Source organism: Coregonus lavaretus (assembly GCF_964263955.1).
Source record: "Coregonus lavaretus genome assembly, chromosome: 7".
NCBI classification, from domain to species: domain Eukaryota; kingdom Metazoa; phylum Chordata; class Actinopteri; order Salmoniformes; family Salmonidae; genus Coregonus; species Coregonus lavaretus.
The window spans coordinates 46,212,759-46,240,686 of NC_139994.1; the positions used below are offsets into that span (position 1 = coordinate 46,212,759).

At 43.9% G+C, this 27,928-nt stretch overlaps 1 protein-coding gene across 2 annotated transcripts; it reads right to left on the reverse strand.

Moving 5' to 3' along the window:
- Positions 1–8,003: 8,003 nt before the first annotated feature.
- LOC311132829 (heterogeneous nuclear ribonucleoprotein C-like) lies at positions 8,004–24,357 on the reverse strand. Of its 2 annotated transcripts, none has more exons than XM_084166180.1 (10): positions 24,241–24,357; positions 14,266–14,315; positions 13,605–13,742; positions 13,267–13,394; positions 9,880–9,952; positions 9,700–9,747; positions 9,324–9,511; positions 8,974–9,087; positions 8,705–8,850; positions 8,004–8,310 (listed from the first exon to the last, which is right to left on the reverse strand). In XM_084166180.1, the coding sequence occupies exons 2-10, from the start codon at positions 14,268–14,270 to the stop codon at positions 8,230–8,232; spliced, it is 921 nt and encodes a 306-aa protein (XP_084022306.1). In that variant the 5' UTR covers positions 14,271–14,315; positions 24,241–24,357; the 3' UTR covers positions 8,004–8,229. The 2 variants fall into 2 exon arrangements, with proteins under 2 accessions (XP_084022306.1, XP_084022307.1); XM_084166181.1 differs by having other exon boundaries at positions 24,289–24,344.
- Positions 24,358–27,928: the final 3,571 nt, after the last annotated feature.

Sequence of the window (27,928 nt, forward strand, 5' to 3'; positions counted from 1 at the left end):
GTATGGTAGTACGTGCCAGGCGCACTGGTTTGAGTGTGTCAAAAACTGCAAAGCTGCTGGGTTTTTCACACTCAACAGTTTCCCGTGTGTATCAAGAATGGTCCACCACCCAAAGGACATCCAGCCAACTTGACACAACTGTGGGAAGCATTGGCGTCAACATGGGTCAGCATCTCTGTGGAATGCTGTCGCTACCTTGTAGAGTCCATGCCCTGACGAATTGAGGCTGTTCTGAGGGCAAAAGGGGGTGCAACTCAATATTAGAAAGATGTTCCTAATGTTTTGTACTCTCAGGGTATAATAACAAAGCATTGTATCATAAACTACATATTATATACTAACTAAAATCTTATAATAATGTAATATAATAAAATCACATTATATACTGAACAAAAATATAAACGCAACAAGTCCCATGTTTCATGAGCTGAAATAAAAGATCCCAGAAATGTTCCATATGCACAAAAAGCTTATTTCTCTCAAATTTTGTGCACAATTTTTTTTACATCCCTGTTAGTGAGCGTTTCTCCTTTGCCAAGATAATCCATCCTCCTGACAGGTGTGGCATATCAACATTTACATTACATTTACATTTTAGTCATTTAGCAGACGCTCTTATCCAGAGCGACTTACAGGAGCAATTAGGGTTAAGTGCCTTGCTCAAGGGCACATTTACGTCATTTAGCAGACGCTCTTATCCAGAGCGACTCACCAATTGGTGCGTTCACCCTATAGCCAGTGGGATAACCACTTTACAATTTTGGGGGGGGGGGGGGGGGGGGGTAGAAGGATTACTTTATCCTATCCCAGGTATTCCTTAAAGAGGTGGGGTTTCAAATGTCTCCGGAAGGTGGTGAGTGACTCCGCTGTCCTGGCGTCGTGAGGGAGCTTGTTCCACCATTGGGGTGCCAGAGCAGCGAACAGTTTTGACTGGGCTGAGCGGGAACTATGCTTCCGCAGAGGAAGGGGAGCCAGCAGGCCAGAGGTGGATGAACGCAATGCCCTCGTTTGGGTGTAGGGACTGATCAGAGCCCGAAGGTACAGAGGTGCCGTTCCCCTCACTGCTCCATAGGCAAGCACCATGGTCTTGTAGCGGATGCGAGCTTCAACTGGAAGCCAGTGGAGTGTGCGGAGGAGGGGGGTGACGTGAGAGAACTTGGGAAGGTTGAACACCAGACGGGCTGCGGCATTCTGGATGAGTTGTAGGGGTTTAATGGCACAGGCAGGGAGGCCAGCCAACAGCGAGTTGCAGTAGTCCAGACGGGAGATGACAAGTGCCTGGATTAGGACCTGTGCCGCTTCCTGTGTAAGGCAGGGTCGTACTCTCCGAATGTTGTAAAGCATGAACCTGCAGGAGCGGGTCACCGCCTTGATGTTGGCGGAGAACGACAGGGTGTTGTCCAGGGTCACGCCTAGGCTCTTCGCACTCTGGGAGGAGGACACAGCGGAGTTGTCAACCGTGATGGCGAGATCATGGAACGGGCAGTCCTTCCCCGGGAGGAAGAGCAGCTCCGTCTTGCCAGGGTTCAGCTTGAGGTGGTGATCCGTCATCCATACTGATATGTCTGCCAGACATGCAGAGATGCGATTCGCCACCTGGTTATCAGAAGGGGGAAAGGAGAAGATTAGTTGTGTATCGTCAGCGTAGCAATGATAGGAGAGGCCATGTGAGGATATGACAGAGCCAAGTGACTTGGTGTATAGGGAGAAAAGGAGAGGGCCTAGAACTGAGCCCTGGGGGACACCAGTGGTGAGAGCACGTGGTGCGGAGACAGCTTCTCGCCACGCCACTTGGTAGGAGCGACCGGTCAGGTAGGACGCAATCCAGGAGTGAGCCGCGCCGGAGATGCCCAGCTCGGAGAGGGTGGAGAGGAGGATCTGATGGTTCACAGTATCAAAGGCAGCAGACAGGTCTAGAAGGACAAGAGCAGAGGAGAGAGAGTTAGCTTTAGCAGTGCGGAGAGCCTCCGTGACACAGAGAAGAGCAGTCTCAGTTGAATGACCAGTCCTGAAACCTGACTGGTTTGGATCAAGAAGGTCATTCTGAGAGAGATAGCAAGAGAGTTGGCTAAAGACGGCACGCTCAATAGTTTTGGAAAGAAAAGAAAGAAGGGATACTGGTCTGTAGTTGTTGACATCAGTGGGATCGAGTGTTGGTTTCTTGAGAAGGGGAGCAACTCTCGCTCTCTTGAAGACGGAAGGGACATGGCCAGCGGTCAAGGATGAGTTGATCAGCGAGGTGAGGTAGGGGAGAAGGTCACCGGAGATGGTCTGGAGAAGAGAGGAGGGGATGGGGTCAAGCGGGCAGGTTGTTGGGTGGCCTGCAGTCACAAGTCGCAGGATTTTATCTGGAGAGAGAGGGGAGAAAGAAGTCAAAGCATAGGGTAGGGCAGTGTGAGTAGGACCAGCAGTGTCATTAGACTTAACAAACGAGGATCGAATGTCGTCAACCTTCTTTTCAAAGTGGTTGACGAAGTCATCCACAGAGAGAGAGGAGGGGGGGGCGGGGGGGGGAGGATTCAGGAGGGAGGAAAATGTGGCAAAGAGCTTCCTAGGGTTAGAGGCAGATGCTTGGAATTTAGAGTGGTAGAAAGTGGCCTTAGCAGCAGAAACAGATGAAGAAAATGTAGAGAGGAGGGAGTGAAAAGATGCCAGGTCGGCAGGGAGTTTAGTTTTCTTCCATTTCCGCTCCGCTGCCCGGAGCTCTGTTCTGTGAGCTCGCAATGAGTCATCAAGCCACGGAGCTAGAGGGGAGGACCGAGCCGGCCGGGAGGATAGGGGACACAGAGAGTCAAAGGATGCAGAAAGGGAGGAGAGGAGGGTTGAGGAGGCAGAATCAGGAGATTGGAGGGAGAAGGATTGAGTAGAGGGAAGAGATGATAGGATGGAAGAGGAGAGAGTAGTGGGAGAGAGAGAGCGAAGGTTGCGGCGGCGCATTACCATCTGTGTAGGGGCAGAGTGAGTAGTGTGGGAGGAGAGCGAGAGAGAAAAGGAAACAAAGTAGTGGTCGGAGACATGGAGGAGAGTTGCAGTGAGATTAGTAGAAGAGCAGCATCTAGTAAAGATGAGGTCAAGCGTATTGCCTGCCTTGTGAGTAGGGGGGGACGGTGAGAGGGTGAGGTCAAAAGAGGAGAGAAGTGGAAAGAAGGAGGCAGAGAGAAATGAGTCAAATGTGGACATAGGGAGGTTGAAATCCCCCAAAACTGTGAGGGGTGAGCCATCCTCAGGAAAGGAACTTATCAAGGCGTCAAGCTCATTGATGAACTCTCCAAGGGAACCTGGAGGGCGATAGATGACAAGGATATTAAGCTTAAATGGGCTAGTGACTGTGACAGCATGGAATTCAAATGAGGAGATAGACAGATGGGTTAGGGGAAAAATTGAGAATGTCCACTTGGGAGAGATGAGGATTCCTGTGCCACCACCCCTCTGACCAGATGCTCTCGGGGTATGCGAGAACACATGGTCAGACGAGGAGAGAGCAGTAGGAGTAGCAGTGTTTTCAGTGGTAATCCATGTTTCCGTCAGCGCCAGGAAGTCGAGGGACTGGAGATTAGCATAGGCTGGGATGAAGTCAGCTTTGTTGGCAGCAGAACGGCAGTTCCAGAGGCTGCCTGAGACCTGGAACTCCAGGTGTGGGGTGCGTGCAGGGACCACCAGGTTAGAGAGGCAGCAGCCACGCGGTGTGGGGCGTTTGTGTAGCCTGTGCAGAGAGGAGAGAACAGGGATAGGCAGAGGCATAGTTGACAGGCTGTAGCAAATGGCTACAATAATGCAGAGGAGATCGGAATGAAATGAACTAAACATCTGGGACAGTAGAGAGCAGGGCCTCCCTCACCAAAAACTTCTACTTCTAACAACTATAATTGTTTCACTGAACCACCCGAACAAAAACTCTACCAACTTCCACCTTTAGAAATCAGAATTGTTGTGAACCACAGCGGTTCAATGTTTAAAGGAATAGACTCAACCCACTTTATTCAGCTAGCTAACTATGACACCATAGCTAACTAGCATGCTAGCATCCAAAAACACACAGTTTAGCACCAACACTTGCATCCAAAAACACACAGTTTAGCGCCAACACTTGGTCACAACAAACCACCAATAGTGTGTTAACACACTAAGCAGATAATTCGTGTCCGTGTCTGTTGGCTAGCTAGCAATGGCCACTGTGTTGACCTTGTTTGAAGAACGGCTAGCTAGCTAGCTTCGTGCTACCCCCGGCACCGCCGAACAACAATGCCAACCCACAGTAACTAACCACAACAGCCCACGATGCCTAGCTATGACGCCATAGCTAACTAGCATGCTAGCATCCAATAACACACAGTTTAGCACCAATACTTGGTTACAACAAACCACCAAGAGTGTGTTAACACACTAAACAGATAATTCATGTCCGTGTCTAGTTTCTTTCGTAACGCAGCAAAAAATTAAGCGTTGGTTAGCTAGCACATTAACATTGGAAACAACTCTCCACCGTTGCACTAAACAGATAATTACCAATAAACGTTACCAGTAGCTACCCGCTAGCTAGCTAGCATACCAAGAGTGTGTTAACACACAAAACAGATCATTCATGTCCGTGTCAAGTTCCTTTCATAACGCAGCAAAAAGAAAATTAAACGTTGGCTAGCTAGCTAGCACATTAGCTATCAAGAAGCTGATTAAACAACATGATCATTACACAGGTGCAAGTTGTGCTAGGGCCAATAAAAGGCCACTCTAAAATGTGCAGTTTTGTCAAACAACACAATGCCACAGATGTCTCAAGTTTTGAGGGAGCGTGCAATAGGCAAGCTGGCTGCAGGAATGTCCACCAGAGCTGTTGCCAGAGAACTGAATGTTTATTTTATTTTTTTATTTTTTAGGGGGTAGATCAGCTTTAATATTTCAGATAGATTGTAACTTCCATCAATGTAATTGTCTGCATCACTTCCAATCCTGAATGTTAATTTCTCTACCATAAGCCGTCTCCAACGTCGTTTTAGAGAATTTGGCAGTATGTCCAACTGGCCTCACAACTGCAGACCATGTGTAACAACGCCAGCCCAGGACCTCCACATCCGGCTTCTTTACCTGCGGGATCGTCTGAGACCAGCCTCCCTGACAGCTGATGAAACTGTGGAGTATTTCTGTCTGTAATAAAGCCCTTTTGTTTGGCTGGGCCTGGCTCCCCAGTGGGTGGGCCTGGCTCCCCAGTGGTTGGGCCTATGCCCTCCCATGGCTGCGCCCCTGCCCAGTCATGTGAAATCCATAGATTAGGGCCTAATTTATTTATTTCAATTGACTGATTTCCTTATATGAACTGTAACTCAATAAAGTAGTTGAAATTGTTGCATGTTGCGTTCATCTTTTTGTTCAGTATATAACATCAGATTATATACTATGGCGTTGTTGAATACTCATTTCTTATTGGCTTGAAGGGAATTCTAGAGCGTGCATTCAATGGCTATAGTTCATTCTTAGATGTTCTATGTTTGAGCTGCTTTGGAAAACAAAAGTCAAATTGAAAACATTATTGGCATTGTTGAAATAGATTTTCATAATAGCAAGTATAGGCCTGATGGTTTGGTTAGCTAAACTAGCAAGTCTGTTTGTTTGGTTACCAAGGCAACTACTGTAGCTATCTAGTAAAAATGCTAGCTACTTCAGTGGATGTTGAACACATTTCTACTTGTTAAATTATATCCATGGTATAAAAAGGATAATCAACTCAGAGCTCTATGTGTTCTCCGGAAAAGAATGAACGACGTGGAAAGTTAGCTCTGCTAGCGCGTCGTCGTAGACTACACCTTCCACGCGTTCATTATTTTCCATAGAATGCATAGCCCCTTGTTGATTATCCCTTACAGAATATACGAAGATCATATCATATACTAAAACCAAAGTGAGTTACTTCCCCTATCATGCATGGCCTTTGCTCAGAATGTGAGTGTTGGTTGAATACAAATTGACTCAGGAAGATAGAATCATCTGTTGAACATTTCCTTCATATCTCCTGTTCCGGAATCGTACAAAACCTTTTCCACATGTCCTCCATCTCTCCATCCTCATCCCTCCATCTGTCATCCACTCCTTTATCTGTCATCCACTCCTTTATCTGTCATCCACTCCTTTATCTGTCATCCACTCCTCTATCTGTCTCTACTCTTTATCAGTCTTTTTACATCCTGTCCTTCCTTTATTCACTATCTTCATCTGTCGCTTTTCTCCTGATCACCGTCTGTCCTCCCGAAATCCTGTCCATAATAATTATTCATCCCGCTTTCTTTTATCTTTCATCATCACTCTTTTCATTTCTATTCCATCTGTCAATCTCACCATTCTGATTTGAGGACCTCTGTTTCACGGAGGCAGATAATGTGAGGGACTTGCTGATTCGTTAGTTCTCACAGGAACTGTGAAGTGAACATGAGCCTATAATTTTTATTCACAAGCACAGTCCATGTAATGATCAACTGAAATCACATGGCAACCGAGATAAACAAACCAACATGGATAATGCCCATTACAGAACTCAAGGTCAGATAAGGTCAATGTCCTTATGTATTTCCTGACAAACACAAATAATGAAAATCGTTCTGGCCAATAAAAACGGCACACAGAGGAAAATCCTGACATAACATCCTCCTACACAAGTCTGTATCATCATTTACCTTATTTGTAAAATTATTTTGACTCCAGTGCCACCTCATCGTAGCCTCAGTGTAAAACTGTCGTTGCACAGTGCCACCTGATGGAAATACAGCAGTACAGCACCCAGTGTCCTGTCAGCTATCCTCCAGTTCAGTTGTTTTCAAACCTCTAGGGCAGGGGTTCCCAAACTTTTTCACTCGGGGCCCCCCTTCCAGCATTGGGGAACATCCAGCGCACCCCTGCCACGTCTATTTCTATGGGCACAAGCACTGTTCATGACACAAACTGTTCACACCCCTCTTGTTGGTGGAGAGAATTTTGCAGATTGAAAGCTTATTTCCCGCAATTCTACACATTTTGTCATGGGGTTTTAAAGCAAATGTTCTTGCATTTCTATACATTTATGCCATGTTTAATCTATATGTATTCATGTGATATTTGAGTGACTACAAAATGACAACAATATCTATGGGCTAAAAAATCTAAATAAAAAAACGGTAACTGACATGGGCTAGTTGATCTGGACATTTCTGGTAAGTTATAAATAGCTCTCTAAGGCATGCAATGACTGACATGAAATGAGGAAAACTGCTGATTCACTACCCAGTTTCAAAATTGCACCTTGTCAAATCTACTATTACAACTTTCAAGAGCACGTTTAAAGCCGGACTGAGTTCCTTAAAAATATATAAAAAAATCACGCGCCCCACAGTTTGGGAATTAATGCTCTAGGGCCCTCAAACTCAACTCTGGACCTCGAAGCCAGTTCCACTGCATTTTCTGTTCCCCTCTAGTCAAGGACTAATTTAGACCTGTGACACCAGGTATGTGAAATTCATTATAAGGTAGAACAGAAAACCAGCAGGCTCCGGACCTCGTAGGGTAAGAGTAGCGTACCCCTGCTCTAGGGGACCCCCAGACATTTCATAATTTTGTTGTAGCCCTGAACTAGCTCACCTGATTCACCTAGTCAAGGTCTTGATTAGTTGACAAGTTGAATCAGGTGTGCTAGCTCTGGAATAGATCAAATACATGGAATGGCTGGGGGCCCGAGGAGAAGTTTCAGAACCACTGCATCCAGAAAAGGGTTGGGGTCAATTCCATTTTAATTACAGTCAATTCAGAAAGTAAACCAAATTCCAATTCCAAATTCCTCATTGAAAAGAGAATTGGAAAGTCAGTGTGCTTCCTGAATTGAAATTGACCCAAACTAGAATAAACCAAATCTCAATGATATGTAAAGAAACATCCTGACCGCTGCGCTCTCGCTCTCTCGTTTCCTTTCACTTCACAGAATGTAAGCTTGCGAGATCAGGATGGTCGAACAAGGCTACACAATAATACAGGAGAGACATCCAAAGAGAGGAAGGAGGGACATATATTTCCTTGACATACAGTAAATGGTAGAGTGTTACTGAATTTGTATGTGGGAGCTCACATTCAAAACCGTACAGTATATAGTTGAAACGTCCATATGAATACAAAGCTAAGTAAGTACAACTGTCCATGTATGTGTGCGTGTTGGCATGTACAGTTATACACATTTTGTTTTGTGTTTGTCAGGGTTTGTGTGTGTGTTTGCGTTGTTTAAGCGCCTTCTCCGTTGGCGTCATCTCCATCTTCCTCTCCTTCTTCCTCTTCCTCATCCTCCCTTCCTCGATTCTTTACCTGCCGGCAGGATTCAATAAGCTGACATAAGACAGTCTGCGTCCCAAATGGCACCCTTTTACCTCCACAGTGCACTACTTTTGACCAGAGCCATAGTCAAAAGTAGTGCACTGACAGCCACTACTTCCTCCTCAATGTTTTCTTTTAATTCCTTTCCATCTGCCTTCTCTTCTGCACTTCTCTCTTCCATAACACTTTTCCCCCTCTTCTAGCAGTTCTCCGTTCCCAAGAATTCCTATCCCCTCTCAAGTGTCTCAGTTTGTAGAGCACGGTGCTTGCAACACAAGGGTTGTGGGTTCGATTCCCACGGGGGACCAGTACGAAAAAAAGTGTGGAAATGTCTGGATAAGAGCTTCTGCTAAATGACAAGCTAAAATGTCAATGTTAGCCTCACCTCCTGTTCCTCCAGTAGGTCTCCCTCCTCTTCTGAGTCGTTGAGAGACTGGTTCTCTCTCTCCCTCTTCAGGCTTTCCTCCTTTCCTCCGCAGTTGAGGAGAGGAGACACCTCCCCGGGCTCCGGCTTCCCACTACTCTTCATGTCTAGAGAGGGAGAGAGAGAGAGATTTTATTGATAAACAAAAATGAGTTGTTTCATACCTAATATGTCTGAAAATGCAGTGGGCAACAAGTGTACTTCCATCACTAGTGTCTGTCCCGTCCTACCTGACTTCTTGCTGTGGTCCTTCTCCATGCGTTCCAGACTCTCCAGCAGGTAGTCCACCTTGTGTTTGATCTGGGTCAGCTCTCTCTTGATGGTCTGCAGGTCGTCTGCTTTCACTGGGTTAGGAAGAGGGGGGAGAGAGGAGAGAAGGAAAGATGGATGTCATTTCCATGGAATTAACATGGATACGTGTCTACAGGGTAAATTAATAGTGGGTCAATTATCTGAGTGAATTTGGAGTTAGTAAGTGTGTGGCAAGGATGAGATCAAGTTATATCGTGTGTAGTTAGAAAGAGTGTGTGTGATCAATGTCGAAAGCATCTGTCATTCCGTGTATGTGTGTGGCACTGACTGGTGCGTGAGGTCGAGGTCCTGCTCTGGCTGCTCCTGGAGGTGGAAGATGAGAAGCTAGTCTTGGTGCGTCGGCTGCCCCCTCCACCTCCACCTCCACTCAAACTGACCCGGGGCTGTTTGGAGGGGATCACTGGCCGGGACAGGGGAGGAGGCGGAGGGGGCACACGGGAATGGTACGAGTACATCCTACAACGGCAACACAAACAGATACACACACACAGGTTATATGACAAAAGGCTGTTACAAATGTAATGCATTCAATGTGTAAAATCTCTCAAAAGAACACTACAGTTTAAGGACGTACAGCAAAAATATCAAATTCTTTATCCCTTTTTAAGTACAGTGTGTGCGACAACGGCGAAAGGAAGGCTTACCTGTCATAGTAATCTCTCTGGAAGTCATAGTCCAAATCAAATGAAGAACTGGGCGTACGGACGGATGGGACGGGACGGGGGGGGGGGGGGGGATTGAGAGAGCGAGAGAGATTAACTGAAGCACTTGGTAAAGATCCTGTTTAAATATTTAAATTCACAGAGAGAGGAGTTGAGGCACACCTGTACATGTCTCCTGCGGAGCGCTTAACCGTCTTCGATCTCTGAGGCTTCGGTTCACAAGCGAGGTTAATGTCTGAGAGAGAGAGGGGGGGGGGGGGGGGGGGGAGAAAGAGAGACAGAAAGAACAGAAATAGTTCAGAGAAAGAAAGAGGGAAAATCAAGAGGAAGTTATATATCTAGACAGGGGGTGTAACATCCACATTATCACGTCTCCACATACAGTGGAGAGAGGCCTGTAATTTTCATCATAGGTACACGTCAACTATGACAGACAAATTGAGAAAAATAAATCCAGAAAATCACATTGTAGGATTTTTTATGAATTTATTTGCAAATTATGGTGGAAAATAAGTATTTGGTCACCTACAAACAAGCAAGATTTCTGGCTCTCGAAGACCTGTAACTTCTTCTTTAAGAGGCTCCTCTGTCCTCCACTCGTTACCTGTATTAATGGCACATGTTTGAACTTGTTATCAGTATAAAAGACACCTGTCCACAACCTCAAACAGTCACACTCCAAACTCCACTATGGCCAAGACCAAAGAGCTGTCAAAGGACACCAGAAACAAAATTGTAGACCTGCACCAGGCTGGGAAGACTGAATCTGCAATAGGTAAGCAGCTTGGTTTGAAGAAATCAACTGTGGGAGCAATTATTAGGAAATGGAAGACATACAAGACCACTGATAATCTCCCTCGATCTGGGGCTCCACGCAAGATCTCACCCCGTGGGGTCAAAATGATCACAAGAACGGTGAGCAAAAATCCCAGAACCACACGGGGGGACCTAGTGAATGACCTGCAGAGAGCTGGGACCAAAGTAACAAAGCCTACCATCAGTAACACACTACGCCGCCAGGGACTCAAATCCTGCAGTGCCAGACGTGTCCCCCTGCTTAAGCCAGTACATGTCCAGGCCCGTCTGAAGTTTGCTAGAGTGCATTTGGATGATCCAGAAGAGGATTGGGAGAATGTCATATGGTCAGATGAAACCAAAATAGAACTTTTTGGTAAAAACTCAACTCGTCGTGTTTGGAGGACAAAGAATGCTGAGTTGCATCCAAAGAACACCATACCTACTGTGAAGCATGGGGGTGGAAACATCATTCTTTGGGGCTGTTTTTCTGCAAAGGGACCGGGACGACTGATCCGTGTAAAGGAAAGAATGAATGGGGCCATGTATCGTGAGATTTTGAGTGAAAACCTCCTTCCATCAGCAAGGGCATTGAAGATTAAACGTGGCTGGGTCTTTCAGCATGACAATGATCCCAAACACACCGCCCGGGCAACGAAGGAGTGGCTTCGTAAGAAGCATTTCAAGGTCCTGGAGTGGCCTAGCCAGTCTCCAGATCTCAACCCCATAGAAAATCTTTGGAGGGAGTTGAAAGTCCGTGTTGCCCAGCGACAGCCCCAAAACATCACTGCTCTAGAGGAGATTTGCATGGAGGAATGGGCCAAAATACCAGCAACAGTGTGTGAAAACCTTGTGAAGACTTACAGAAAACGTTTGACCTGTGTCATTGCCAACAAAGGGTATATAACAAAGTATTGAGAAACTTTTGTTATTGACCAAATACTTATTTTCCACCATAATTTGCAAATAAATTCATTAAAAATCCTACAATGTGATTTTCTGGATTTTCTGGATTTCATAGTTGACGTGTACCTATGATGAAAATTATATGCCTCTCTCATCTTTTTAAGTGGGAGAACTTGCACAATTGGTGGCTGACTAAATACTTTTTTCCCCCACTGTATACACTGCTCAAAAAAATAAAGGGAACACTTAAACAACACAATGTAACTCCAAGTCAATCACACTTCTGTGAAATCAAACTGTCCACTTAGGAAGCAACACTGATTGACAATACATTTCACATGCTGTTGTGCAAATGGAATAGACAACAGGTGGATATTATAGGCAATTAGCAAGACACCCCCAATAAAGGACTGGTTTTGCAGGTGGTGACCACAGACCACTTCTCAGATCCTATGCTTCCTGGCTGATGTTTTGGTCACTTTTGAATGCTGGCGGTGCTTTCACTCTAGTGGTAGCATGAGACGGAGTCTACAACCCACACAAGGGCTCAGGTAGTGCAGCTCATCCAGGATGGCACATCAATGCGAGCTGTGGCAAGAAGGTTTGCTGTGTCTGTCAGCGTAGTGTCCAGAGCATGGAGGCGCTACCAGGAGACAGGCCAGTACATCAGGAGACGTGGAGGAGGCCGTAGGAGGGCAACAACCCAGCAGCAGGACCGCTACCTCCGCCTTTGTGCAAGGAGGAGCAGGAGGAGCACTGCCAGAGCCCTGCAAAATGACCTCCAGCAGGCCACAAATGTGCATGTGTCTGCTCAAACGGTCAGAAACAGACTCCATGAGGGTGGTATGAGGGCCCGACGTCCACAGGTGGGGGTTGTGCTTACAGCCCAACACCGTGCAGGACATTTGGCATTTGCCAGAGAACACCAAGATTGGCAAATTCGCCACTGGCGCCCTGTGCTCTTCACAGATGAAAGCAGGTTCACACTGAGCACATGTGACAGACGTGACAGAGTCTGGAGACGCCGTGGAGAACGTTCTGCTGCCTGCAACATCCTCCAGCATGGTGGGTCAGTCATGGTGTGGGGTGGCATTTCTTTGGGGGGCCGCACAGCCCTCCATGTGCTCGCCAGAGGTAGCCTGACTGCCATTAGGTACCAAGATGAGATCCTCAGACTCCTTGTGAGACCATATGCTGGTGCGGTTGGCCCTGGGTTCCTCCTAATGCAAGACAATGCTAGACCTCATGTGGCTGGAGTGTGGAAGGCATTGATGCTATGGACTGGCCCGCCTGTTCCCCAGACCTGAATCCAATTGAGCACATCTGGGACATCATGTCTCGCTCCATCCACCAACGCCACGTTGCACCACAGACTGTCCAGGAGTTGGCGGATGCTTTAGTCCAGGTCTGGGAGGAGATCCCTCAGGAGACCATCCGCCACCTCATCAGGAGCATGCCCAGGCGTTGTAGGGAGGTCATACAGGCACGTGGAGGCCACACACACTACTGAGCCTCATTTTGACTTGTTTTAAGGACATTACATCAAAGTTGGATCAGCCTGTAGTGTGGTTTTCCACTTTAATTTTGAGGGTGACTCCAAATCCAGACCTCCATGGGTTGATACATTTGATTTCCATTGATAATTTGTGTGTGATTTTGTTGTCAGCACATTCAATTATGTAAAGAAAAAAGTATTTAATAAGATTATTTCATTAATTCAGATCTAGGATGTGTTATTTTAGTGTTCCCTTACTTTTTTTGAGCAGTGTACTTTGCCTTTAGAAGAGAGAAACATATTGGAGGTAGAGTGGGAACACATGAGAAGGAAACCGCTGCCTGGGTTCTTACCTAGCACCTGTCCTACAATCATCCTCCCGTCCTCGCCGCCTACAGCGGCCCGGGCGTTCCTCTCGTTGGCGTACTGGACGAACGCGAACCCCTTGTGGACGGAGCAACCCACGATCTTGCCGTACTTGCTGAAGAAGAACAAGGTAACGTGTCATTTGTACATCTGTGGCTGTTCGATGTATATTTTCTGTGTGCTTGTTTGTGATGTTTTTACGCTACACAAGAATTGCCCTTCTGGGACAGTATTGACAGCTTTATCCCAACCCCGCCGAAAGACACACATACACAGAGACTGGAGATGTTGGAGCAGAGAGCAGCCATAGTATCGTGCTAGCTACCTGAAGATGGCCTCTACATCTGCCTTGGTGACCAGGAGTGTGTTGAGGTTCCCGATGAAAACCCGGGAATGGAGCGAGCGAGGGTCCGTCTTGTTGGTCACGTTGCCGGACATCATACTACTGGAGGTGAGAGACTGGCTGGTGTGTGTATGAGAGGGGGATGAAGGGAGGAGAGGAAAGAGAGGGAGAAGTAGGGAGAGAGGGGAGAAATTGAGATATGCATATCAGTGACTAAATGCCAGCCTGTGCGGGGCTGCTTTCCAAAATAAACTGGACCTGATTTGAGAGTGTGTGTGTGTGTGTGTGTGTGTGTGTGTCTGCGTCTACACAAACACACACACACACACACACACACTGTACACCACCACACAAGAACGGTTGTTTAAAACAAGCATTCCATTTATTACGTATGTAGGGCTACTTTGGATAATGGCTCACAGTAATGACTGTGTATAGGGGAACTTTAGGGCCTTTCCACTTTTGTGCCTAAAATCTACATGTAATGGTTTTGTACATAGGAAGGTGGGTGAGGGTTGTCCTTCTCACACACACTATTTGTGTGTCAGCAGTGCTTGTGTTCATATTTCATGGTTTATACTGGTAGCTCTCCGTTTCTGCATCTAGAGAACATATTTGGAATGTTGAAGTAACCAGAACTCACTCCATTTTGCCTGTGCCCTGGACGGGCGTGGTCTGCCTTCCTGCCTGTTTCTGTTGGAGAAAAGAGTGTCTTCATTGGTCAACTGAGCCTGAGCTCGGCTATGCATTGTGGGAGATGTAGTGACTCTAGATCCACAAAAGTCTCCAGAAGTTAAGCATTTCATATTTTTGGATCAGTGCTTCATATTGTTGGATAACTGCTGCCCCCATGAGGTACTTAAAAAAAATATATATAATATATATATATACACACAGTGCATTCTAAAAGTATTCAGACCCATTGACTTTTTCCACATTTTGTTACGTTACAGCCTTATTCTAAAATTGATTAAATGATTTGCCCTTATCAATCTACACACAATACCCCAGAATGACAAAGAAAAAAAAAAAAAGGTTTTTTGAAATGTTTGTTAATTTATAAATAATAAAAAACAGAAATACATTGAGACTTGAAATTGAGCTCAGGTGCATCCTGTTTCCATTGATCATCCTTTAGATGTTTCAACAACTTGATTGGAGTCCACCTGTGGTAAATTCAATTCATTGGTCATGACTTGGAAAGGCACACACCTGTATATACAGTACCAGTCAAAAGTTTGGACACACCTACTCATTCAAGGGTTTTTCTTTATTTGTACTATTTTCTACATTGTAGAATAATAGTGAAGACATCAAAACTATGAAATGACACATATGGAATCATGTAGTAACCAAACAAGTGTTAAACAAATCAATATATATTTTATATTTGAGATTCTTCAAATAGCCACCCTTTGCCTTGATGACAGTTTTGCGCGCTCTTGGCATTCTCTCAACCAGCTTCACCTGGAATGCTTTTCCAACAGTCTTGAAGGAGTTCCCACATATGCTGAGCACTTGTTGAATGCTTTTCGTTCACTCTGCCGTCTGACTCATCCCAAACCATCTCAATTTGGTTGAGGTCGGGGGATTGTGGAGGCCAGGTCATCTGATGCGGCACTCATTCACTCTCCTTCTTGGTCAAATAGCCCTTACACAGCCTGGACGTGTGTTGGGTCATTGTCCTGTTGAAAAAACAAATGATAGTCCCATTAAGCCCAAACCAGATGAGATGGCGTATCGCTACAGAATAGTGTGGTAGCCGTGCTGGTTAAGCGTTCCTTGAATTCTAAATAAATCACAGACAGTGTCACCAGCAAAGCACCCCCCACACCATAACACCTCCTCCTCCATGCTTTACGGTGGGAACTACACATGCGGAGAACATCCGTTCACCCACACCGCGTCTCACAAAGTTCTCCAATTTGGACTCCAGACCAAAGGACACATTTCCACAGGTCTAATGTCCATTGCTCGTGTTTCTGGCCCAAGCATGTCTCTTCTTATTGGTGTCCTTTAGTAGTGGTTTCGTTGCAGCAATTCGACCATGAAGGCCTGATTCACACAGTCCCCTCTGAACTGTTGATGTTGAGATGTGTGTGTGACTTTCTGTGACTTGAACTCTGTGAAGCATTTATTTGGGCTGCAATTTCTGAGGCTGGTAACGCTAATGAACTTATCCTCTGCAGCAGAGGTAGCTCTGGGTCTTCCATTCCTGTGGCGGTCCTCATGAGAGCCAGTTTCATCATAGCGCTTGATGGTTTTTGAGACTGCACTTGAAGAAACGTTCAAAGTTCTTGACATTTTCCGGATTGACTGACCTTGATGTCTTAAAGTAATGATGGACTGTTGTTTCTCTTTGCTTATTTGAGCTGTTCTTGCCATAATATGGACTTGGTCTTTTACCAAATAGGGCTATCTTCTGTATACCACCCCTACCTTGTAGCAACACAACTAATTGGCTCAAACACATTAAGGAAATAAATTCCACAATCCAGGTGACTACCTCATGAAGCTGGTTGAGAGAATGCCAAGAGTGTGCAAAGCTGTCATCAAGGCAAAGGGTGACTATTTGAAGAATCTCAAATATAAAATATATTTTTGATTTGTATAACACTTTTTTTGGGTTACTACATGATTCCATATGTGTTATCTCATAGTTTTGATGTCTTCACTATTATTCTACAATGTAAAACATGGTACAAATAAAGAAAACCCCTTGAATGTGTAGGTGTGTCCAAACTTTTGACTGGTAGTGTTTGTGTATATATATGGTCCCACAGTTTACAGTGCATGTCAGAGCAAAAACCAAGCCATGAGGTCGAAGGAATTGTCCGTAGAAATCCGAGACAGGATTGTGTCGAGGCACAGATCTGGGGAAGGGTACCAAAACATTTCTGCAGCATTGAAGATCCCCAAGAACACAGTGGCCTCCATCATTCTTAAATGGAAGAAGTTTGGAACCACCAAGACTCTTCCTAGAGCTGGCTACCCGGCCAAACTGAGCAATCGGGGGAGAAGGGCCTTGGTCAGGGAGGTGACCAAGAACCCGATGGTCACTTTGACAGAGCTCCAGAGCTCCTCTGTAGAGATGGGAGAACGTTCCAGAAGCACAACCATCTCTGCAGCACTCCACCAATCAGGCCTTTATGGTAGAGTGGCCAGACAAAAGCCACTCCTCAGTAAAAGGCACATGACAGCCCGCTAGGTGTTTGCCAAAGGGCACCTAAAGGACTCTCAGGCCATGAGAAACAAGATTCTCTGGTCTGAAGAAACCAAGATTGAACTCTTTGGCCTGATTGCCAAGCGTCACATCTGGAGGAAACCTGGCACCAACCCTACGGTGAAGCATGGTGGTGGCAGCATCATGCTGTGGGGATGTTTTTCAGCCGCAGGGACTGGGAGACTAGTCAGGATCAAGGGAAAGACGAATGGAGCAAAGTACAGAGAGATCTTTGATTAAAACTTGCTCCAGAGAGCTCAGGACCGAAGGTTCACCTTCCAACAGAACAACGACCCTAAGCACACAGCCAAGACAACGCAGGAGTGGCTTCGGGACAAGTCTCTGAATGTCCTTGAATGGCCCAGCCAGAGCCCGGACCTGAACCCGATCGAACATCTCTGGAGACCTGAGAATAGCTGTACAGCGACGCTCGTCATCAAACCTGACAGAGCTTGAGATGATCTGCAGAGAAGAATGGAAGAAACTCCCCAAATACAGGTATGCTAAGTTTGTAGCGTCATACCCAAGAAGACGAGGCTGTAATCGCTGCTAAAGGTGCTTCACCAAAGTACTGAGTATAGGGTCTGAATACTTATGTAAATGTGTTTTAATTTCTATTTATTTTTTATGCAAAAATGTCTAAAAACCTGTTTTTGCTTTGTCATCATGGGGTATTGTGTGTAGATTGATGAGGGGGAAAAAACAATTTAATCCATTTTAGAATAAGGCTGTAATGTAACAACATTTGGAAAAAGTCAAGGGGCCGGAATACTTTCCGAATGCACTGTACAGTATATACACCTCACAAAAAAAACGTGGAGTCGTGTGGAGGTAAAAAAAAAAGGAGATGATGGCCCAAAAACCTGTTGGACGAATAGTATTATCGTATCAAACCAGACAGATAAGTTAGAAACCGATTCAATGGGCAGGTCATTTAGCCAAGTCCGAAAACCCCCAAAGCACTTTAAAATATTCCTATATAGCTACCTTGTGCACTCTCTTGCTGAGGCGTCGCACAAATGTCTGTGAACAACAGTAATAAAAAAGGTCTTCGGGTCCTTTAAAAGTGCTATATAAATCGCACGTATTATTAATAATATGAAGTGATTTTGGCATACAGTCTTTCATTATACATTTCTGTGGTCAATGTAGTCAATCAAATCAAGGGACATGTAATTAGTTGGCGTGGTGTCAGAAAGAGGACATTCCCAAATGTCAATGTAAATCCCAAAGCAGAGTACCTCTTGGCCCACATCCACTTTCCTAATGATAAAAAGAGATGTTAAAACACATGACACAGCCAAGGGAAGTTCTGTATCCGTCTCTGTACAGTGGATACACACACACTATCATTTCGGATGAGACTGTCTAGCCAAAAGCACAAATCACAGGATGATTTTCTCTTTGCTGCTCAGTTGACGAGGTTGGTATCCACCAGCATCAATATGAGACTAGAATACAGGCAGTGCATGTGACCCGAATCAATGGTGATTCTACACATTTTGCCATGTCTTACGTGTGTTCATACCGGAGTGACTCAGCTAAATCAATGGGGGCCCCCTGGGGTGTCGAGGACCTGGGCATGTAACCTGGCCACGATAACCAAGATTTAGATAGCTGGTTAGTTTAACTTACCCATCTAGTTAATATGGCCAGTAGTTTATCAACTGGACATTTCTGACAGGTTATGTCTGTCAGTGAATGACATAACAAGAGGAAAAATGTCCATGCACTAACAAATTCCTAAATTAAATTGCACCTTGTGCAGACATTCTACTATTATAACTCTCAACAGCAGTAAGCTGAAAGCCCGACAGTTCCTACATTTTTATTTTACAAACATTTAAGTTGGGCCAGCGGTCCATATTCACTCCATTCTGGTTCCGGATCCGGACCGTGGTCTGCCAGTTGAGTTTGGCTGACTTAAGGTCTAGGGGTCGATTTGTCATTGAGCCCTGGTCTGGTGGATGGCAAACTCTGAGGAGGGGAACAAACCAATCGTGCTACATAATTCCCTTAGTGGATGACAAAATTCCCCATTAGATATACAGTGAGGGAAAAAAGTATTTGATCCCCTGATGATTTTGTACGTTTGCCCACTGACAAAGACATGATCAGTCTATAATTTTAATGGTAGGTTTATTTGAACAGTGAGAGACAGAATAACAACAAAAAAATCCAGAACAACGCATGTCAAAAATGTCATAAATTGATTTGCATTTTAATGAGGGAAATAAGTATTTGACCCCTCTGCAAAACATGACTTAGTACTTGGTGGCAAAACCCTTGTTGGCAATCACAGAGGTCAGACGTTTCTTGTAGTTGGCCACCAGGTTTGCACACATCTCAGGAGGGATTTTCTTCCACTCCTCTTTGCAGATCTTCTCCAAGTCATTAAGGTTTCAAGGCTGACGTTTGGCAACTCGAACCTTCAGCTCCCTCCACAGATTTTCTATGGGATTAAGGTCTGGAGACTGGCTAGGCCACTCCAGGACCTTAATATGCTTCTTCTTGAGCCACTCCTTTGTTGCCTTGGCCATGTGTTTTGGGTCATTGTCATGCTGGAATACCCATCCACGACCCATTTTCAATGCCCTGGCTGAGGGAAGGAGGTTCTCACCCAAGATTTGACGGTACATGGCCCCGTCCATCGTCCCTTTGATGCGGTGAAGTTGTCCTGTCCCCTTAGCAGAAAAACACCCCCAAAGCATAATGTTTCCACCTCCATGTTTGACGGTGGGGATGGTGTTCTTGGGGTCATAGGCAGCATTCCTCCTCCTCCAAACACGGCGAGTTGAGTTGATGCCAAAGAGCTCGATTTTGGTCTCATCTGACCACAACACTTTCATCCAGTTCTCCTCTGAATCATTCAGATGTTCATTGGCAAACTTCAGACGGCCCTGTATATGTGCTTTCTTGAGCAGGGGGACCTTGTGGGCGTTGCAGGATTTCAGTCTTTCACAGCGTAGTGTGTTACCAATTGTTTTCTTGGTGACTATGGTCCCATCTGCCTTGAGATCATTGACAAGATCCTCCCGTGTAGTTCTGGGCTGATTCCTCACCGTTCTCATGATCATTGCAACTCCACGAGGTGAGATCTTGCATGGAGCCCCAGGCCGAGGGAGATTGACAGTTATTTTGTGTTCCTTCCATTTGCGAATAATCGCACCAACTGTTGTCACCTTCTCACCAAGCTGCTTGGCGATGGTCTTGTAGCCCATTCCAGCCTTGTGTAGGTCTACAATCTTGTCCCTGACATCCTTGGAGAGCTCTTTGGTCTTGGCCATGGTGGAGAGTTTGGAATCTGATTGATTGATTGCTTCTGTGGATGGTTGTCTTTTATCCAGGTAACACAGAGTGTGCGCCTAATCTCAGCTCGTTACCTGTATAAAAGACACCTGGGAGCCAGAAATCTTTCTGATTGAGAGGGGGTCAAATACTTATTTCCCTCATTAAAATGCAAATCAATTTATAACATTTTTGACATGCATTTTTCTGGATTTTGTTGTTGTTATTCTGTCTCTCACTGTTCAAATAAACTTACCATTACAATTATAGACTGATCCTTTCTTTGTCAGTGGGCAAACGTACAAAATCAGCAGGGGATCAAATACTTTTTTCCCTCACTGTATTATTTTACAAGGACCGAAAAGAAACACACAGCATGTGGACTTCTTTCATGGCATCGAGCGCTTTAGGTTTATATTGTATGTTGGGGGTCCCCATTTCTGACCACCTTCGATGGTTACCTGCCTCCAATTTATTCCGTTCCCAGGTGACCAATTTCATCTGTTTCTTTTTTAATCGTGAAAAACAACTGGAAAAGTAGGGATTCAAAGTGAAATGCAAACTACTACGCTAATCAAAACTACAACAATGGAGAATAGTGATTGGCCATCACAACAGCAGCAGAAAACTCCTTGCTTTGGGGATTTCCAAAAGGGGAAAAAGGCTTTTTCAAAAGGCTGAGAGAAAAAACGAACTGGATTCTAAATCGATGCCAACATGGAAGTGAAAAAAAACAGGAGACCAACTTACGATTTATCGCTGCTCCAAAAAATGTGCCTCAAATTAAAAAATGGGAAACAAAAAATAAACATTAAGAGAGCGCCTGTAATGTTGAACTGAACCCATATCAGAGGCTACCAACTATGCTAATGATGTTAAGAGGATTTTGAAACAAATGATTCAGATTTTATTAGTGATCATATACAGTGCATTCGGAAAGTATTTAGACCCCTTGACTTTTTCCACCTTTTGTTACTTTACAGCCTATTTCTAAAATAGATTAAATCGTTTTCCCCCCTCTTCAATCTACACACAATACCCCATAATGACAAAGCAAAAACAAGTTTAGAAATTTTTGCAAATGTACTAAAAATACTAAATTTAAATTTCACATTTACATAAGCATTCAGACCCTTTACTCAGTACTTTGTTGAAGCACCTTTGGCAGTGATTACAGCCTTGAGTCTTCTTGGGTATGACGCTACATGCTTGGCACACCTGTATTTGGGGAGTTTCTTCCATTCTTCTATGCAGATCCTCTCAAGCACTGTCAGGTTGGATGGGGAGCGTCGCTGCACAGTTATTTTCAGGTCTCTCCAGAGACGTTCGATCAGGTTCAAGTCCGGGCTCTGGGTGGGCCACTCAAGGACATTCAGAGACTTGTCCCGAAGCCACTCCTGCGTTGTCTTGGCTGTGTGCTTAGGGTCGTTGTCCTGTTGGAAGGTGAATCTTCGCACCAGTCTGAGGTCCTGAGTGCTCTGGAGCAGGTTTTCATCAAGGATCTCTCTGTACTTTGCTCTGTTCATCTTTCCCTCAATCCTGAATAGTCTCCCAGTCCCTGCCGCTGAAAAACATCCCCACAGCATGATGCTGCCACCACCATGCATCACCGTAGGGATAGTGCCAGGTTTCCTCCAGGCATGACGCTTGGCATTCAGGCCAAAGAGTTCAATCTTGGTTTCATCAGTTTGGCCAGGCGGCCAGCTCTAGGAAGAGTCTTGGTGGTTCCAAACTTCTTCAATTTAAGAATGATGGAGGCCACTGTGTTCTTGGGGACCTTCAATGCTGCAGAAATCTTTTGGCACTCTTCCGAAGATCTATGTCTCGACACAATCCTGTCTTGGAGCTCTACGGACAATTCCTTTGTCCTCATGGCTTGGTTTTTCATCTGACATGCACTGTCAACTGTGGGGCCTTATATAGACAGGTGTGTGACTTTCCAAATAATGTCCAATCAATAGAATTTACCACAGGCGGACTCCAATCAAGTTATAGAAACAGCTGAAGGATGCTCAATGGTAACAGGATGCACCTGAGCTCAATTTCGAGTCTCATAGCAAAGGGTCTGAATACTTATGTAAATAAGGTATTTCTGTTTTTTATTTTAAGACATTTGCAAACATTTCTAAAAACCTGTTTTCGTCATTATGGTGTATTGTGTGTAGATTGATGTGGATTTTTATTTATTTAATCCATTTTAGAATAAGGCTGTAATGTAACAAAATGTGGAAAAAGTCAAGGTGTCTGAATACTCTGTATAGGCTATATATGAGAAGTGTTTTTGGTAAACATATACATATCTGTATTCTTTTCTAGTGTGGGGTGCAAAGGGCATCACTCTCAAGACTGTGGGTGCATCCCAATAATATCTCCTTTCTCCTGGTTCCTTATTTCCCACAAATCTAAAAGCAATGGATTGGTGGAGGCATGCGCAAGACTAGACAGGGTTTCCACCATATTTATTATACCAGTTATTTCCTTTCAAATCAGTGAAGGGAAGAAGTGCACACTTTGGGAGAAAGTAGAGATAATTGGGACGTAGCCGGAGTCAAAATGTGTTGGACAGATATATTTATTTCCTTCATGACTTCTGATCCGACAGGACTTTGATGATGATCAAAGTAAAACGATGAAAAAACAATCTACTCCATCTAGTCAGTTATCGGTTGTAAAGGAGATTAGGGAAGGAGGACACAGAATTGGGACACAACCTAGGTCTAGGTAGGCCTTGTAAATAGAAGGCTCTGGGTAGGCCTATAGAGATGAGGTAATAAAAAGTTAAATAATACCAAGACAGTGAAAAATAAACTCACTGAACTTTACATACTAACACAGTATATCTTCACAGCATCAATGCATATCAACACAATCTTAAAAGGGGCAATCTGCAATTGCTTCATCCATTTTGGGACTTATAAATTGTAAATACACATTGATTCTTGAAGAATATAACATTAAAATGCCTCATGAGCTTAGTTCAACTGTCATACCCCATCAATAACTCAAAATATAAGATTGTTTTACTCCAATGTTTGTAAACAACATAAAATGAAAACAAACACTGTATAGCCTCAAAACAAGGTTAAAACTATAATTTTTATATCATGGACTGTCAGTTCTTGCATCCATAGCTCAGTCTATATGAATTTAAGATTGGTTACATTTCTCCAGGCCCATCCCTCAGCTGTTACCACTTTGTTATTGTTTCAACTGCGGATTCTAGCAGAGGAGATTTCCCACAAAATAAGCTTTGTTAAATGTTAATAGTAGGCCTAATGGACGTTGATAACATAGTAGTCTGACCACAACCATTTCACCAGGCTACACACTTGAATAATGTTCAATAAACAGCACAAATTCTGGATGCATCTATTTCTCATTCTGCACAATATTTTAATGATTAATCATATCACAAAATGCAATGCAACGGTTGTCTATTTTTCCTCAAATGTCTTTGCGCGCCCAATAGAAAGCATTGTTTGTATTCCAATCCAGTGTAAACAAACGGCCACTTTCACTCTGCATAGAGAGAAAAAATATTTCCTAAAAAAATTACGTAATTGTTTCCAGAATTAGGGCTACTGCAGAGGGTACTGCGAACCTCAAAAATAACAAAGCCAAAAAGAAAACTAGAAAATATCTATGAGCAGTCAACTTCAACAACAGAAATTCAAGTTACAGGTGTGCTAAATATAAAGGTTGAGCTGCGTAAAACCTTTAAAAAAATGTAATTCCAGAAAAGGGAAAAGACGACCATGTTCACGCGACCGTCACAATCACATAATCATTTGTCCAGCCAGATTTGAAACAATCGTCGATCTTTCTTTCCATAAAAATAGGACCATGAACACACAAACTGCTTGTATGGTAAACTTGGAAAAAATGTAGTTTGAAAAGTATTAATTCGAAAAAGAAAAAAAATATCGCTTTCAGAGCTACCCAACACTAGTCCCCTCTGCAACGAAATGTACGCCATTAAAACCAACACAGATTCAGAATACAGCCAGAAAAATGCATTAAAAACAAAACAAAAAAAGTCCCAAAGACATCAGTTTAAAGTCTGGAAAAATTAAAATGAGAAAAATGCTCTCGATTCAAAATACTCACCAGGAGTTTAATAATTTAAAAAGGAGTACAATTTCGACGTTGTCTTACTTGGGGTGTCTTATATGATCCGTTTCCAATTCAGTAGGCTGCTACTACTGTAACATACCTTGGCTTGAACTGAAACAGTTATCACGAAATGGCGCTGTGGCTACACCATAGAGATAGATAAAGGACTCATCTTTGTATCTGTGCCATTATAGCGTCTGTGACATCAAATGTCCATTTTGAAGTAGTTTCCTTCTTCACGATTGGCTGATCCCTTCTGATGACTCCGTTGGACATGACTCCAACAGGGTCACCAGGAGGGATCAGCCAATGAAGTTGGAAGACCCACCCAGTTGACTACATTAAAATGGTGGAAGCCCTCAATGGCGCTGCCCATGTTAATATGACCTTTTGGCCACTAGAGGCCTCTATCATACTCTATGGGCTACACATAGTAGATTGTGCACTCCTTACACTGGTATTTTATTTGATCTCCTCAGTAGAATGTGGTGTAATCACTTAGGATATTAGTGAATGTATCACTAAACCCCGACTAAGAGGCGACTTCACATTCCATCTCTCAACAGTAGCCTACCATCTGAAATGCACACATGTGCAATAGCCTGTACAGTACAAAATAACAAAAATACATTGATAGATCATTTTGTTTAAATTCATGTTCTTAAATACGTTTTCTTATAACAAAAATTACATGATTGATGTCACTAATAATGCTGTGTTAGTCTGACTATGAATAAGATTGTGGGCACTTTCGAGAGGACCACTTTTGTCAAGTCACCGCCTTTTCAAAGTGTGTTGCATTCAGGGAATAAACATTGTCTGACTTGCATCCACATGTCAACTGCATGAACTTTACAAAAATCATATGATCAAAGGTCATGACATTTTGACTGTAGCCTACTACGTTTCTGCAGTTGCTAGTTCTGAGTGATTAACCAAAATGTCAGTTATTTATCGTATTTTAAACTAATTGACCAACATTGGTTCAATTATTTTAATTCCATTTTGTTCCGATTTTTTCTATGAGCTCAATGCTCACATTGCGTTGCAGTTTCTGTACAGATAAATCAGATAATGCCCGAAATGTACGATGTAGTAGGGAGTTGTAGTTTACAATAGGCCAATGTTCTACATAGTTTAGTGCAGAAAACATGATAATTAACTACAATGACCACAATCCATTGTGCGGCTACTTGTCCGGTCAGTGTTTCTTTTACGTGTGCTATGCAAGAGATAGAAGAATGCAAGATGGATACATAGAAAGTAGTTGCTTCTCGAGGTATTGGTATTCAGCAGTCATAAAAGTATGCCTTATTTACTTTGAAGAACTACTAAAATAGTGATTTTGTCAGACAGCATAGGGATCAGCTCTATAGAGCTGAGATGATGACCTGGAATAATATAAACGCAACATGCAACCATTTCAAAGATTTTACTCTTACAGTTCATGTAAGGAAATCAGTCCATTTAAATGAATAGATTAGGCCTTAATCTATGGATTTCACATGACTGGGAAAACAGATATGCATCTGTTGGTCACAGATACCTTTAAAAATAAAAGTAGGAGCGTGGATCAGAAAACGACAATGGGCCTCAGGATCTATTCACGGTATCTCGGGGATTGAAATTGCCATTGATAAAATGTAATTGTGTTTGTTGTCCCTAGCTTATGTCTGCCCATACCATAACACCACCACCACCATGGGGCACTCTGCTCATAACGTTGACATCAGCAAACCGTTCGCCCACATAACGCCATACAAGTGGTCTGCTGTTGTGAGGCCGGTTGGAAAGAAAGCTTAATTCTCTAAAACGATGTTGGAGGCGGCTTATGGTAGAGAAATGAACATTAAGTTCTCTGGCAACAGCTCTGGTGGACATTCCTGCAGTCAGCATGCAAAAACCCAGCTCCCTAAAACTGCACATTTTAGAGTTGCCTTTTATTGTCCCCAGCACAAGGTGCACCTGTGTAATGATCATAACGTTTAAACAGCTTGTTGATATGCCACACCTGTCAGATGGATGGATTATCTTGGCAAATGAGAAATGCTCACTAACAGGGATGTAAACAAATTTGTGCACAAAAGTTGAGAGAAATAAGCCTCTACATGGGACCAACACTTTACATGATGCGTTTATATTTTTGTTCAGTGTATCTTAGTAGAACCCTCCCCCGGCTTAGATGGGGCTTAGACTCTTATGGGTTAAATAAATTATGAGAGGTTGGTGTGTTTTTTCACTATCTAATCATGGCATTGGGTTGTTAAATGACAGACGTATATAAAATGTATCACTTGATGCTTTCAATTCAGAGAGACAAAACACCATACATCTGCCTCACTCTCAGAGAAATAAGTAGTATTGCTAGGTTGTACACAGTAACAAATAACTAAATGTTTTATAAAGAACTGTACAAAGGACACATGACAATATTTAAAATTGTTTAACAATAATAATAATTAAATACAGTAATATGACGTCTGTATATAAAACATGTACATTTGACATACACTATATATACAAAAGTATGTGGACACCCCTTCAAATGAGTGGATTCGGCTGTTTCAGCCACACCCGTTGCTGACAGGTGCATAAAATCGAGCACACAGCCATGCAATCACCATAGACAAGCATTGGCAGTAGAATGGCCTTACTGAAGAGCTCAGTGACTTTCAACATGGTACCGTCATAGGATGCCACCTTTCCAACGAGTCAGTTTGTCAAATTTCTGCCCTGCTAGAGCTGCCCTGTTTAACTGTAAGTGCTGTTATTGTGAAGTGGAAATGTCTAGGAGCAACAAAAGCTCAGCCGCAAAGTGGTAGGCCACACAAGCTCACAGAAATGGACCGCCGACTGCTGAAGCGCATAGCGCGTAAAAACCGTCTGTCCATGGTTGCAAAACTCACTACCGAGTTCCATTCTGCCTCTGGAAGCAACGTCAGCACAATAACTGTTCGTTGGGAGCTTCATGAAAAGGGTTTCCATGGCCGAGCAGCCGCACACAAGCCTAAGATCACCATGCGCAATGCCAAGCGTCGGCCGGAGTGGTGTAAAGCTTGCCACCATTGGACGCTGGAGCAGTGGAAACACGTTCTCTGGAGTGATGAATCACGCTTCTCCATCTGGCAGTCCGACGGACGAATCTGGGTTTGGCAGATGCCAGGAGGACGCTACCTGCCCCAATGCATAGTGCCAACTCTAAAGTTTGGTGGAGGAGGAATAATGGTCTGGGGCTGTTTTTCATCGTTCGGGCTAGGCCCCTTAGTTCCAGTGAAGGGAAATCTTAATGCTACAGCATACAATGACATTCTAGACGATTCTGTGCTTCCAACTTTGTGGCAACAGTTTGGGGAAGGCCCTTTCCTGTTTCAGCATGACAAAGCCCCTGTGCACAAAGCAAGGTTATACCAAGCTATATGGAATTGTTTTAAGGTCATACCGAGGATCATTTAGCTATCTGATTTTGAATTTTAAGACCCCTTGAAGTATAACAAATATATATACAGTGAGGGAAAAAAGTATTTGATCCCCTGCTGATTATGTACGTTTGCCCACTGACAAAGAAATGATCAGTCTATAATTTTAATGGCAGGTTTATTTGAACAGTGAGAGACAGAATAACAACACAAAAATCCAGAAAAACGCATGTCAAAGATATTATAAATTGATTTGCATTTTAATG

Coding starts and splice junctions, on each gene's coding strand:
- LOC311132829 (XM_084166180.1), bottom strand. Junction 9,088..9,323: donor GACCTCGACCTCACGCACCA/GTCAGTGCCACA, acceptor TTCCTAACCCAG/TGAAAGCAGACGACCTGCAG. Junction 8,851..8,973: donor GGACCACAGCAAGAAGTCAG/GTAGGACGGGAC, acceptor CTCCCTCTCTAG/ACATGAAGAGTAGTGGGAAG.